This window comes from Zootoca vivipara, chromosome 8 (assembly GCF_965207765.1).
Source record: "Zootoca vivipara chromosome 8, rZooViv2.hap1.1, whole genome shotgun sequence".
Lineage (NCBI taxonomy): Eukaryota > Metazoa > Chordata > Lepidosauria > Squamata > Lacertidae > Zootoca > Zootoca vivipara.
The window spans coordinates 56,960,310-56,974,663 of record NC_142591.1 but is presented as its reverse complement, the minus strand read 5'-3'; the positions used below and the strand labels follow the sequence as shown (position 1 = coordinate 56,974,663).

Sequence of the window (14,354 nt, the reverse complement as noted above, 5' to 3'; positions counted from 1 at the left end):
TCAGGGGATGTCTTATTTTTTTCCTCCTCCTCCTGCCGCGGCCGGCATTGCTGCCGCACCTATCACTATGTCTTATTTTCGGGGTATGGCTTATATTCCTTGAATGCTTAAAAATCCTGCTATGGCTTATTTTATGACTATGTCTTAAAATAGGGAAAACAGGGTACTCCGTGAAGTGTGAAAGGAATGTTAGAAAAGGAGAAAGTGCTAGTCAGGAAAACTAATGCAATATTCCCCGAATTTGAATCCACCCTAATAATGCTGGGATCATATTAGGATTGAAATGTGCTTTTGAAGGTTGCTCTGAGATTATGCATACAGTGCAGCAGAGGCTGCTCTTCTCAGTTTAGAGCTGAAGGATTAACCGCCATGGCAGTAGAAGAGAAATGATGTCTGTATTTCAGGCAGAGGTGATGGTTAAGTTGGTTGTGGTTTCTTACCATTTTTACATCTCAAAGTGAAATGTTCCTCTGCAGAGGATTTGTATAATCTGGCTCAGATGAGGGAGGGGAGAATGTGTGACTGACATTGCAAGGGCTAACATTTCAGTATACCGGTAGTTCTTTTGCTAATCTTTGTTTGCTTTTGCAAATGTCAGCGAATTTTGTTTTGTTTTTTCCACTTGCCACGAAGGCAGAAAAACCTTCCTTCAAAATATATTATTTATAGTATTTGTATAGCAAATAGATATCAAGGTGAAATGGGGTTTTTTTCAATCTTCACCTGCACTTCTAAGACTATTTGAAGCCCTTAGTGTTGCTTTGTTTTCCACCGCATAACTAGATTTCAAGGGGGGGGGGAACTGCTCGATCCATATGATAATCACACTTTTATTTACTTTCTCCTATTTTAGAAGATGTTGCAATAGTTGGATGTCTCAAGAAATCACACTAAAGATGTGTTGAATCAGGAACAAAATTTATTGCTTTCAAAATAACATTTCAAGAGGGCACAGTAAAACTACAAAGAAGAAAGAGTCACATCTTGTGTTTTTGCTATTATGACACAATTTAGAAGCAGCATAATGTTCAAGGTTACAGTTGATCTATTCATTATCTTATTTTGTGTGTGAATGTAATCAAACTCCATTTTATTTCACTTTCAGGGTCCTAATTCAATCATGATTGTCCTGGTAATGCTGTTGAATATTGGTTTAGCCATTCTTTTTGTCCATTTTCTAACTTGATTGGAATTAGGAAAGGTAAGAATGGTCTCATGTTTCACCTGAAATTCTCTCCTCCCCCAAATCTCAGTTCTAATCCTTCCCATTTCAAATGACAAAGCTGTACTATTTGCAAAGTTTAATGTTATATCGGCACTTTAATTTTAGCTATGCCTGAATGTGATTCAACATAGTTACTTAATGATATAACTGTTTTGATCCTTCAGTGAAGTCATGACAACTAGTGGCGTAAGCCCACAATTCTCGGCAGTTGTGTCATCAGCCTTTTAAATGGCACGAGTCATGTTCAGACACAGGGAAGGAGGCATGGAATTAGGATGGGACACAAGAGAGATGAAACTTGGAAAACTCAGCCAGGGGCCTGAGCAGCAGTTCCTCTGCTGAGGATTTGTGGCTTTGAGGTCCTCTGAAAGCTGAAGCAAGCAAGCAAGGTGGAAAAAAATACCCTCACACACAAGCGTGCGCACACACAAGCTTGCTGAAGCAGCCCAACAAGTAAAGTGCGTTGGTTACTCCATCTGTTCCAGCAAAGAGTGTGACTAAACTGGAAATGTACAGAGCTGCACTTTTGATGATGGAAGCTAACAGCTGCCTTACTATTTTGCCGTCTGATGTTTTTGGTGGGGGAGATGGGAAAAGCGACTGCCAGAGGAATGTGGTCAGAGGATTCTGTTGCTGTGGAAGTGATTCCAGTATTCACTCCTATCTCATTAGAAGAAATAGTTAGCAGCATCACTCACCAGTCTTATTCCATTACCTGCTGCTCTTAAAATCTCCTTGCAGTTTTCTGGGAGATCGTGTTTCATTTGGTCATGCATGATTCTGTTAATTTACTATTTATTTAAAATCATTGTACAGCCATAATGTAATAATGTAGACCAGCCTAGAAAACTTCAGTAGTTTTCACCTGCTTCAGAAAAACAAAGTCTGTAGCATATGTGCAGTACAGATATTTTCTTAGAAGGGTCAGTTTCTTCACTTTTTTTTTTTTTACCTAAACTGGTAAAATCATCTTCCTCGAAGGCTTATCAGGCAATATGCAACAGTGTTTTAAGCCATCATTTATATCTTCCTAGTGACAGTGGCAAGCAGAATTGTTTCTTTATGCTGTGAAATTTATCGGGATGTATCGGCGTACTGGATGAGCAAGGTAGAATATTTTGATAAGTGTGCCACTCAGCAGTTTGAGTCTTAACTCAATATTGCAAAATTTTGCTGGCATTTACAGTCTTGCCTGATTGCACAATAGAAACTGTTCATTAACATAATAAATAAATATTTTTAAAGGTCAGGCTTCATGTTGAATACATTCAGGTAGAGCATTTAACAATGACTGATTATCAGTTTGATGCCTTTTAATGTTGTTAAAATGAGTCTGTAATCTTACCTCAGCCAGTTAAAACTTAAGCCTCAAACTTTCATTTGGATTCTGTGTCTTAACTAGATTTACAGTCCTGTGTTTGATGATATGATCCACCCCCCACCCCCACCCCACCCCGGCTGTAGTTACTGTATTCCATATTACTCAAAAGCATGCTTGTTTACTTATAGGAAAATTGTATGTGGAGTGGTCATTTTGAAAGTCAGCATTTTAATTAGAAATAAAAAGTAAAGGGTTTGGATTTGGGTTTATCTGAGAGAAAAGAATACTTTTCAGGAGTTTTATCCTATTTGTAATTTATTATTATAATTATTGTTGTTATTATTATTTGCATGGTTTAATAGTGAGTTTTCTTCATAGCTACATTAGCAATTGTAAGAGGCAGCCCATAAAATGGAAGTGAATAAGGGATAGTTTTTATAGCCTGGAACAGCTCAAAGCAGGGCAGTAATACAGTGGCATTTTTTGCAGAAGTGGGTTTGAGAATCCTGTGTTTTGACCAGTGTGGAAATCGTGAAGAAAGCAGAAAGGCAGCAAATGAAACGTTTAACAACTTGTGTTTGTATGTTTGTTAAGGAAGGAAAACTTGTTTTACTTTTAAATTTAGAAAACTACTTCTTAATTGAGATTCAGGTTTTTAAAATCGTAACAAGCCTTGATGTCCTATATAAACACACTTTCTTATCTACAGTTCACCCCTGTTAAGTTATTGCTTAAAATAATTTTGTAACTGACATTTACATTTTATTACATGTTTATTTAAAAAAACATGGCTTTTGAAAATGTTTATAAATTTAAGCATGCTATTTCCATTTATAAATATGTATGATTTATAAGCTTTTTTAAAAAACGAAGCTCCAATCAAAAATTGTTGGTATTTTTCTAAAATGTGCACAGCTGTATTTTACATAAAAGGCTATTTATAGATGGTTGTATACTGTACACTACATTTTGGACAGTTCATTGATCTGCCAATGTACTTAATGATATGTTACTTTGTCTATTTAAAATTTCTTGCTGTGAATGAACTCTTTATCTAATGAGCTTCTTAATTTATAATTCTGGAACCCAAAATGGATAATGTACAGTTTTCTTAACTGTATTTGCTCTAATAAAAAGAAATTGTTACTAATGTGTATGGGTTTTCTCTTAATATATATTTGAAAGCCTGTGGTTCCCCCCCCCAACTTAACGAATGTGAAATTGATTAGCAAACGATATGTATCATTTACAAATGAAAATCTCTTGTCTTACCTGCCATCCTTTCCATTGCCTCATACAGATTAAATGCTTTACAGTATATAGTTTTCAGTTCAGTAGTATGAATAATGCTTCTATAAAGTGAATGAGTGAAAGGCCAGAGTTAACATTATAAAATTGTTCATTTATTGAATACAAAGCACTCCACAGTCCTCATTTCAGAGGCATTAGGCATTATGTGGGCTCAAACCGAGTAGCATATTAACTCACCAAAATTACTCATCCTAGCTATATCTTTACCCTATGATCACATGTAAAGTTACAGATCACATCATAAAATATAGAAAACTTCCTTTAATTCAATGTCATTTTCCTAAATGTGCCATTGGAGTTATTTCTATAGAATAACCCCTTTCTAAACTATATTTCCATTTCTTAACTAGAGGCACAAAAAAGAGTGAAAGCATTACAATAATTGTTAAAAGCATGCTTGACTAACGTTTTATTTGGCTATAATACTCATGGCTGTAATGAAATTTCAGGTCTTTCCAGCATGCGTTTGGAATGAAATGCAGTCCTAATACTGTGAATATATCAGTTTACAAGGCGATTCAACCAGTGACAAGCAAAGGATTTACCTTGCCTGAAAAATGATTATGCCAAATTTGTTTTACAAGATAAACCCTTTTATGTTTTATTAAGCTTCTCAATATCCACTGGGTGTTTGTAACAGAAATTGTTAATATGTCCTATTTAAATTGTGTTAAATGGTGAGTTTGCCCCAGTAACACTCTTGTCATGCGGAGAAAATGAAAAGTTTTCTTACTTATTTAATTAGGTAATTTTCATGCCTGCTGACAAATTACATAGATGCATGCTAGCTATCCAACAATATAAAAGCACAATCAAACAGGATTTGTCATTTTTAAAAAAAGTATTCAAGCCAGTTTTCCCTTCACTTGAAACATTTGCTAACAGATGTTCTTCATTCCCATTCTTGTTCTAGAGACAAAGAGGATGTTAAATTGAGAACAAAATTATTGTGGTACTTGGAACAAAGTTGTAATTGAAACAAATAATAATAATGCTGAAAACTGTCAAAAGCGGGCACAATCTTCAGCCTGCTTTACTGAATTGGCACTTGCAATATACATAATTGTGAAGATATTTCTGTGTGCACATATATATGGCATGCATAAATGTTATTTAGGGAAAATGAGTGTATATAGTAGAAGATAATGAAGCTGTATAATGTCTGATTCTGATGGTACCCTGAATTCATTGTAACATGCTTGGAGGCTTGTTGTACAGAGACATTTTAGGATGGGGGTAATAACTGGTGAAAGTGGTCTCTAAATCCTTAACTCATACAACTGCCTACTTAATATATAGATTATATGAGAACAATGGTAACAAGTCACCAATTAGTACAACAATGCATTCAACTAAAATAGATGGTGCAATGTAACTGAAATATACACAGAGGATTTTAGCATTCTGGGACTTCTGTTTTCAACAGTCTGTGAAATGGTGAATAACAAATAAGCAACATGTTACAGGCAGTGTTTCAATTTCACAAGACTTTAACCCCTTTTCACTATATAATCAGTTTCTTACTAAGGTAAAACAGTGCTTGGAAACTAGGAGCATAGAAAGTTGCCATAATAAATCTTGGTCATTATTGTTTATACCAGCATTAGCCGATATAGTGCCCCCCCCCAAGATGTTCAACTTCAGGTCCACCGATTCCTGTCTATTGGCCATGATGGCTGGGATTGATAGGAGTTGTAGTCCAACAACATATGAGGGCACTACATTAGTTTTGTCTACACTGACTGGTAACAGTTCTCCAGGGTTTAACCAGGAGTCTCTCCCAGCCATGCTTGCATAACCCAGGGATTGAACCTGGGACCATGTAGCCTTCCCTTACAATTTTGTGCCAATATATTTCATGATGCAAAAAGAAAGTCAAATGTAATTTGGCTTGTGAACTATACTACACGGTTTCCTGCTAGGATCAGAATGCAGAAGTACATACTGCTTAACATGGATCCTCTGGGAATTCTTGTCTTACTGTGACCTGATGGTGCAATCATTATTTTAGCACTTGATATATAGGCCCGCAATCTCCTGGGGGAAGAAGAAGCATGTGCTGCAAATTTCTCTTGCTGTTTATAAATTCCGCCTTCATACCTTGAGCTAGGTCACTGGAACTATAGGGAGTTACAGATGGTACTAAATGCCTCCTGATTCTTTATCCTCCATATTTGAAGTTCAGCCCCCTTCACAGAAATACAGCCTTTCAGAATGAGGTGCCAAGCTTCAGAAAAGCTAGGGGTTTGCATAGTGTGATGTACGGGGAAGATTTTACAGTTGCAGCAACTGTGACCCATTTAAGATATCCAGAAGCCCCTGTGCAATTGTAACCAAGAATATGCAAGATTGTCCAGCTGGGATTGTGTAAAGGTATCATATGCACCTGAATCATATACTTCATTTGCACAATCATGGCAAATTTAAACAATCCTTGATAAGTCTATCAATGGCTACTAGCCACAATGGCTTTCTTCGAACTGTTGTTAGAGGCAATATGTCTCTGAATACTAGTTGCTGGGAATCTCAAGTGAAGAGAGCACTGTTACATTCAACAGTGGTCTTCTCATAGGCATCTGATTGGCCAATGCGAGAAAAGAATGCTGGACTAGATGGGCCTTTTGTGTGTTTTTAATCATGGTGGTTCCATGTACAACCTTCACATAAACCTGTGGCAGTCCCTAGACACTCCCAGACACAATTATGTGGTGAATCACTAGCTATATGAACTAGGACCTATGATTTCTAGAAAATACACTAGTATAATGGCCTTGCTGATATATCCACAAGGCATTGTATGAGGCTCCCTGCCTATATATATATATATATATATATATATATATATATATATATATACCAATGGGAATCATTTGTGCCAGATCAATGACTTGAAATAATCAACATTCTCCAATTTAACAAAAGAACTTTTTCAACCTGGAAGTAACTATTGCTTGCATGTAGCAAAGTGGTTTAGCTGCTTGGTACTAATTTCATACACAGCTATTTTAGCCTTTTCAAATGCCATCAGAACCCCTTTCTGGATAGCTAGGTGAAACATGCTAGCCATTAGAGTCCAAAAAAGAGTTTGCCAAAGTAAACTTCAAAGTACACTTCATTCTTTGTTGGGCTGTGGTCAGGATGTGAAGCAGAATGAATGGGATGGCCCCAAGATGGTGGGTGGGTGGACAGTAAACCTGTTCATGTGTTCATGTCAGATAACAAGACCTGGTGCTCTGGAGATGCCTTGCAACCTGAATTGGCAAGCAGTCTCCCCCCAAAAACTATGCATTAATAATACACTATAGCCAGTGGTTGTATAATGTTTTCCCTTTTCACCCATCCCCAAAATAGTTCCTCCAGTGCTAAAAGTTTAATGTGCTACGTAGGGACTATTCACATAACCATGTAGCTAGGTTACCTAGGCTGAAACTACATGCCAATTTCACAATGCAGTCTACAAAACTAATGGATTGGCTGTTTTGTGGGTTTAGCTGCAAGCTCATCATACGGTGAAGCTATCATGTAACCTTCTCATCAGAGGCACAAATCAGTCTCTAGGGGTACATTCTAGACATGCTAACTAATCATGTGGCTTGGCCCCACATCTTAAAATATATAGGAGACATCCTTGGCTCATCCCATTACCCAGTCAGAAAGAGGCATACTTTTATCATTACATTTGGCAGGAACTGAACCTTTATACCAGTGGTTCCCAACCTTTTTTGAGTTCCATAAACTCAACTCCAGTGCCCCCTGCCCCACCTTATAAGTAGCACTATTCAGGAACCACTAAGGAGGATGATAACACAGCAAAATTCAAAACATTAACAATTAATTGCTCATTCATTCAAAATCCAATTAAAACTGTTTAGTTCAATGAAATTGATAAACTTGACCAAGCGATATCAGCTTTTCAAAGTCTGATAGTCATTTACCTCCAGCACCTTCCACCCACCCCTAGGGGGTAGTACCAACCATTTTGGGGGAAACCACTGTATAGCAAAAACCACCAGATTCCCTAAGATTTTGCTTTGCAGTTACGAGACTGAGAAAATTTCCTTCTGTGTGAAAGACCTTGAGAACCGAATTGGTCTGCATAGTGATGCTGGTCATGTTTTCATTTGTCTTTAAACACACACACACACACACACACACACACACCAGTTTATTTGCTTTTCTGTGTGTAGCTAGCAAGTTACCGCTGTGGTTATTAAACTAAGGCCATGGTGTGAGCTCTGCATAAGAAGGTCAATTAATCACAAACACACGACTAAGATGGTTTATATTGACTGCATAAACCACTGCAAGGAAAAGGCTTTCCACTCATGAGATTTTCCTGCTACTAATATAATGGGGGTGGGGTGTCTGAAGGAAGAGATAAGACCATATTCTGAATAAGAGCTTCCTAAATTCATAACTGCAGATGTCAAATAGAAACATTACATGGATCGCATAAGAAGACACACAGATATGTAGCTGTTCAGGTTGTTTTTACCAAACATACCTGCTTCACATGACTAACAGTGAGTTGAATGCAGAATTATGTAAGGTTTAGTAGTGACCACAAGCAGTTCTGTAGTAAAAAGCCATAGCAACTGAAATGTCTTTCTCCATTCCCCAATCTACGCATTACTCTTATTGTTCGTTTTTCTCCATTCCACATGAATGACTTCCTGATGATGATTCATAGCTATAGAGTTTATTTGGTGCTGGAAGGCACCAAATGGCCATTTATCCTGGGGATCCAGAACTGTCAGATACTATCTGTAAGAAGCTAGGCCATCAAGTGAGGCTTATTATTGTGTTGTGTTGAGAGAGTGCAAGGAGAACACTAGCTGGTTCTTGCCTGATAGTGAACCAAATGAGGGGAAATTGGTATGTAATATGCAGTAGATAGACTGTATGAAGTTCTAGGCTTCATACAGAATTTTTAGCCATATGCAATTTTGGGGGGAAAAGATTTCCCCCCACACACATTGTACCGTTTTTGTAATACCAATCCCACATTTATGCACATTGTGACCAGTAATTTTGATGCACTAAGGAGCTCTTCCACTCATTGTAAGTTCTCTCGTCCCCAGATTTGTAAACCAGCAAAAGCTGTGGCCTAAAGCAGCAGAGTGGAAAAATCAGTTTTAGGTATGTACATCCATCCTGACAAACACTTTTTGCCTACCTAAATTAACAGCTCCCAAATTGCAAAATCCACAATTGAAAAGTTACACCAAGGTGTTTTTTTCCTGCTTGCCAGATTTTTTTTAATCTACTTTTCCCCAACCTATAGGGTTCTAAAATGTTTATTTGTCTCACATTTAGAGTTATTTCAAAAGTATTGATCTAAGTCTTAATGGGAATATCAAAATATGCAACAAGAGAGAAAGTGCTGCAGCAGTGCAAGATCAACAGTTGCTCTGTTGTTTTTAAGACAACTTTTAAGGGAAAGGGGTAGGGCATATCTCTCACTACAAACTAATTTCCCCTGAAGCATCCTGGGAATTGTAGTGCTGGTGAGGTGAAGTGTTGAAGTTTTTTCTTTTCTTTTAGAAATGCCTGACACCCACCTACGCATACATAAACATAACTACAGTTCGTTTGGAAAATAAGAATTTCTTTTCCCTAACTACTCATAAAACCCTCTGCTCCATTGGCACTGCCTGAAGAAAAAGCTGAGGGGGTTGTGGTGGTCCTGGCATGCTGGACAAAGTCTTGCACTCTGGTGAGGCCTTTGACCTCATCATTGCATTATGAGATTTTGAGCACAACCTGAAGGCACTTGAAGCCAGAACCAGGAATGTGAGCTATATAAGTCCATCTGCCATTTATGCACATCATGAGTTGCCAGGCTTCTGCAAATTAGAAGCAAACAACCCACTAGCCCAGAGAAGCACAATGGACTGGAAATCATCATCATTTCTGACAGGCCATGTGCTGGTCAGTATTCACTGTATCTGGGGTAGTCTTCCTCCTGGATGCAGCTGAGGTCCATAAGCTTCAATTAGCTGCATGCGGCTATTTCAGTTCATTTCTTTTATTACTGTTTGTTTATAACCTTGGCAGAAGGGGTTGTTACAGATGCAGAAGAGCAGAGGGGAGGAGCAAGGGAGCCGGAGTTGAGACCCAGAGGATCTCAGCAAGAGGGAGAGGCAAGGCATTCATGGATTATGCTGTGGAGCCAACACGCATGACCCTGTGTTTTCTTTTTCCTTTTGATCTTCTTGTCCCCGATCCAGACAGAAGACGGAGAGCTGCCAGGTGAACTGCCTATTTTTATTTTGGCTTAGTTACACTTCAGGCGGCTCGGTTGTTTTTATGACTTGGGGAAACTTTTAGGGTCTGTCTTTCAGGACTCTTACTCTAAACCACGCCCAAAGCTAAGGCGGGTTACTCATGCTCAACAGTAGCTTGCAAAGACTCAAGCCACATACATGGAAGGAGGAAGGAGGAGTCTGGTGAGCTATCATCAGGCCATTGCATTATGGTGTTGCCAAGTGTCTGCCTGGTGCTAATATGCTAGAGGTGTTCCTTTGGGGAAAGAACTACCTGTGATTAAGAAGAATAAAGCTGCTGTCCAAAATGGCAGCCCCGCGTCAAGTTTACCCTCCCCTTTCATGATGTGCAGTGTGGTTTACTGCATGACCCCAGATCGGCTTTTCCATGCAACAGCCCATGGTATCACAAGGGCAGAGAAATGCACGGTGTAATTACATTGCTATGCAAACAAAAGTTGTACCAGACACTGGCCACATTCACCCCGTACATTGAAAGTGCTAGGATACCATAACAGGCATGGCTGCCTCCAAAAAATTGTGGGAGCTGCGGTTTATTAGAGTTGCTGCGAGTAGTTAGGAGGCCCCTATTCCCCTCACAGTGACAGTTTCCATTGTTCCTTGTGAAAAGGAATTGATTGTCAAATCACCCCAGGAACTGTAGCTCTTAGAAACAACTATCCACACCTTTAACAAACTACAGTTCCCATTATGCTTTGGAGGAAGCCATGGCTGTTTAAAGTGGTATCATCACACTTTATGTATGTGGTGTGAATGTGGCCATGACTTGGGGGGGGGGGGCTTGGTTCAGAAACCTTTGCTAATCTTTGGTTGGGTGGATGGCTTCCCGTCTTGGACATTGCACTGGAGTTCTGTGCTGTTCTTTTTCTAGTCTGATATTAGTTGCCTTTGTTGTTTTTATTTTATGATTTTAATTGTAGATTGTGTTCGTTTTAATGGTTATGTTTCTGTAACTCCCCCTCAAGCCGTTTGGTGAAAGGTGGACTATACATAAAAATAATACATGAATAAAGCTGGCTACTGCCCAGTGTGTTGGACTACAACACCCAGTAACTGGCTGTGCTAGCTGGGAGTTTTAGTTCAAGCATGTGGAAAGCACCAGGTTGGTGAAGACTGCAATCTGGGACTACTGGTTTTGGCAGCAGCCCTATATTTGTCATAGCAGTTCTTCACAGAGCGCAGATTCATGTTTAAAAACCTGAGTAACATGGTCTGGTGTTGCCAGACCTGAAAAACACCCAAGGATACATCTTTTTCTTAGCGCATTTCATAGGCAGCAGACTGTAAAATCATACTGTGAGAGATGGTGATGATCAAGTGAATATTATACGGTGAGATATGCAGCAGAGGGTGTTTTCATATTCAGAAGGTATATCCTGCATGCAACTTCATTTCTTTGTCTTATCTTTATGTGGGAACACAATCTGTTTGGAATTTGCTTGTTAGTTAATGGCATAAAACTAGAAAACAAAGTTGCTATTGTATCGCTCCGTGTACACCACCTTTCTCTGCTCCTCACCCTCCCCTCCACAGGGATGGAAAACCTGCGTCATTGGATTGCAGCTCCCATCAGCCCTAGAAAACACAGCCAAGGATGATGGAAGATGTAGGCCAACATCTGGAGGGCCATAGGCTATCCATCCCACCTTAAGACATAAATGCCAGTGGCTTGTACCAAGAGTTCTGTGTCACAGAAGCTAAAGATCAGCTCACACTTCCAGCGCAGGGACCTCCATCCCATCAGAAGCATCTCAGCTGGGACTTTCTTTTAGTTGTTTGGTGCCACTTACAGGAGTGTGACATTGGCCAGGTTAAAAGCAGTGCGCAAGGCACCAGTCCCAGGTGTTGGTGTACCTGGATGTGCTTTTCATTTACAAGGGCAGATGCTGCATTTTGGCTTCCGCTCTTTGGAGATAGGTTTCATTACATATGGGGGATATGGGTGGTGCTGTGGGTTAAACCACAGAGCCTAGGGCTGGCCGATCAGAAGGTCGGCAGTTTGAATTCCCGTGACGGGGTGAGCTCCTGTTGCTCGGTCCCAGCTCCTGCCAACCTAGCAGTTCGAAAGCACGTCAAAGTGCAAGTAGATAAATAGCTACCGCTACAGCGGGAAGGTAAACGGCATTTCCGTGTGCTGCTCTGGTTCGCCAGAAGCGGCTTTGTCATGCTGGCCACATGACCTGGAAGCTGTATGCCGGCTCCCTCAGCCAATAACCCCAGAGTCGGTCACGGCTGGACCTAACAGTCAGGGGTCCCTTTACCTTTACCTTTACCTTTCATTACATATGGGAAACACTTCCATGATGAAGAAAAAGAAAATACAGATTATTTCGTTTTTGCTATTGACCCATCTGATATCTAGTATTCCAACAACATCTGGAGGGCCCCAGGTTCCTCATTCTTGGCTAAGAGCCATCCCCCACTAGGCATCACTTTATGTGCTTCAACCTGGCTTCTCGCATTACTGGAAGTCATTGGCATCAGGGACCTCTTGCCATATTGGACTATGCAGGTGAGAACTAATGTATTCAAACCATGCTAGACCCACCTCAGATAATGTATCCAGAACCTGCCTGATGCTTTTCCAGAAAACATTCGTACCCTTTTAAAACCTAGGGTTGTGTTCAATGTTGGGGGCAAAACAACACTCTTAATTCTACTGTTCATTTTTTCCACATATTTTCCACATCTGCACTTCCAATTGATATGCTACATTGACTAGGACACCATTCTCTTGCCTGGTGGTCTCTAGATTTCCTGTTATTGTTGTTGGAATAACAACAACAATGGAACATTTATGTCTTACCCTTTCTCCAAGGAGCTCAAGGTGGCATACAGGGAAATGGTTCTCCCTCTCCCAATTTTATCCTCACAACAACCCTGTGAGGTAGGAAAGTGACTGGCTCAAGGTCACCCAGCAATCCTCATGGCTGAGTGTGGATTTGAACCCGTCTGCCAAGCCTTAGTCCAATACTCTAACCACTACACCACCTTGGTCTTCTTTTTGAACTACAAAAGGGGTTTTTTTTAACTACAAGTCCCATCAGCACCAGCCAGCATGGCCAATAGTCAGGCACAGTGAGAGTTTGTAGTCTACCAGCATCTGATACTGTTCAACAACATTTGGAGGTCACCAGGTTGACTAGCCTTGGATGTGCATTCAATTTCTAAATGTCTGCCCTCTGCCTTTCCATTCCATACTGTCTATATTCAAAACCAATGTATCCCAGAATTATTTATGCCAGTTGTGAAATATATCATCAGTTCAACTCACAGATCTTGCCATCGCATCTTATTCAGAGCATGAGAATTAAAGAAGCTTTTCCCACATTACTGCTTTTAAGCCTTTTGTTTATGTTTCCATTGCCCTTCGCCACTTACTGTATATCTGAAGGAATTGCAGCACCTAGCCAAGTGAAGAGGAGTAATATTGGAAAAAAGAGTTCTTGACCTTTAGCTCAAGAGGACAGTGTGCAGTCTTGTGGACATAAAGAGCAACACTCCACTAACTCAACTACGGTAGTACTGTATCCATGTTGATGTTTGAATTAAACTCACTCCATGGATGTGTGCATGTAGAGCACTTGACAGCCTACAGGGGGTGGTGATGCATGCACAGATTGGTGCATGCGCAGGCACATCAATTCATCACAGTTGCAAGCTCCTGAAACCTTAGGTACATGCCACAAATACTTTGCATGCTGTAGTGGGAGTCAGTTGTTGCGTCTCTGCTCACAAGTTATTTTTGATAATCCAGACATGCTTCCATCAAAGCTCGGTTGACACAGTATGTTGCGTTAGCAGGAATGGCTAAAAAAAAATGACGCAAGGCTCTCATTTAAAAAGTTGCCGCATGCAAGACAGAAACTGTAAAGGGGCAGCTTCGTTCGTAACATTTTGCACATTTTGACAGAAGGCTGAAAGCCCGATGCAATTTGCTGGCACCTCTCAGGATCAAAGCTGTTTAGAGGGAATGTCTGAAGAATGTATAAATTGTCATTATATTACAATTATATAACAGCACTATATTACAGCTGGTGGCTGTTACCCATTCTTTTGTATAAACTACCGTAAGTAGCAATTTAGAAATTGGTTCTTTGCAGGGCTTCCAGAAACCTGTGACTTGCAATCTGTTGCAGCATCATTCTGATCTTATCACGGCTGGAATATAGGAATCTAAACTCTGTACATACATTGCCTGTTGCTCTTC

The 14,354-nt window shown here is 39.9% G+C and overlaps 1 protein-coding gene and 1 long non-coding RNA gene across 8 annotated transcripts in view; one reads left to right on the top strand and one right to left on the bottom strand.

Moving 5' to 3' along the window:
- Positions 1-3,696, top strand: part of JPH1 (junctophilin 1) — a 63,291-nt gene extending 59,595 nt beyond the window's left edge. For 2 of the 7 annotated variants that reach the window (XR_015951518.1, XM_035124534.3), the window contains 2 exons: positions 1,106-1,201; positions 3,036-3,696. Coding sequence is in view for 4 of the 7 variants with exons in the window: in XM_035124534.3 (XP_034980425.1) it covers positions 1,106-1,186 (81 nt within the window). In the remaining 3 variants the exon portion in view is untranslated. Of the gene's footprint in view, positions 1-853 lie in introns of all 7 variants that reach the window. The other 5 variants (XM_035124532.3, XM_035124536.3, XM_035124539.3 and 2 more) reach the window with 3 other exon arrangements.
- Positions 3,697-4,626: 930 nt separating this feature from the next.
- LOC118089725 (uncharacterized) overlaps positions 4,627-14,354 on the bottom strand; it is a 30,715-nt gene continuing 20,987 nt past the window's right edge. The window contains exon 3 of the long non-coding RNA XR_004693175.3: positions 4,627-4,766. This is a non-coding gene — a long non-coding RNA (uncharacterized LOC118089725). The remainder of the gene's footprint in view (positions 4,767-14,354) is intronic.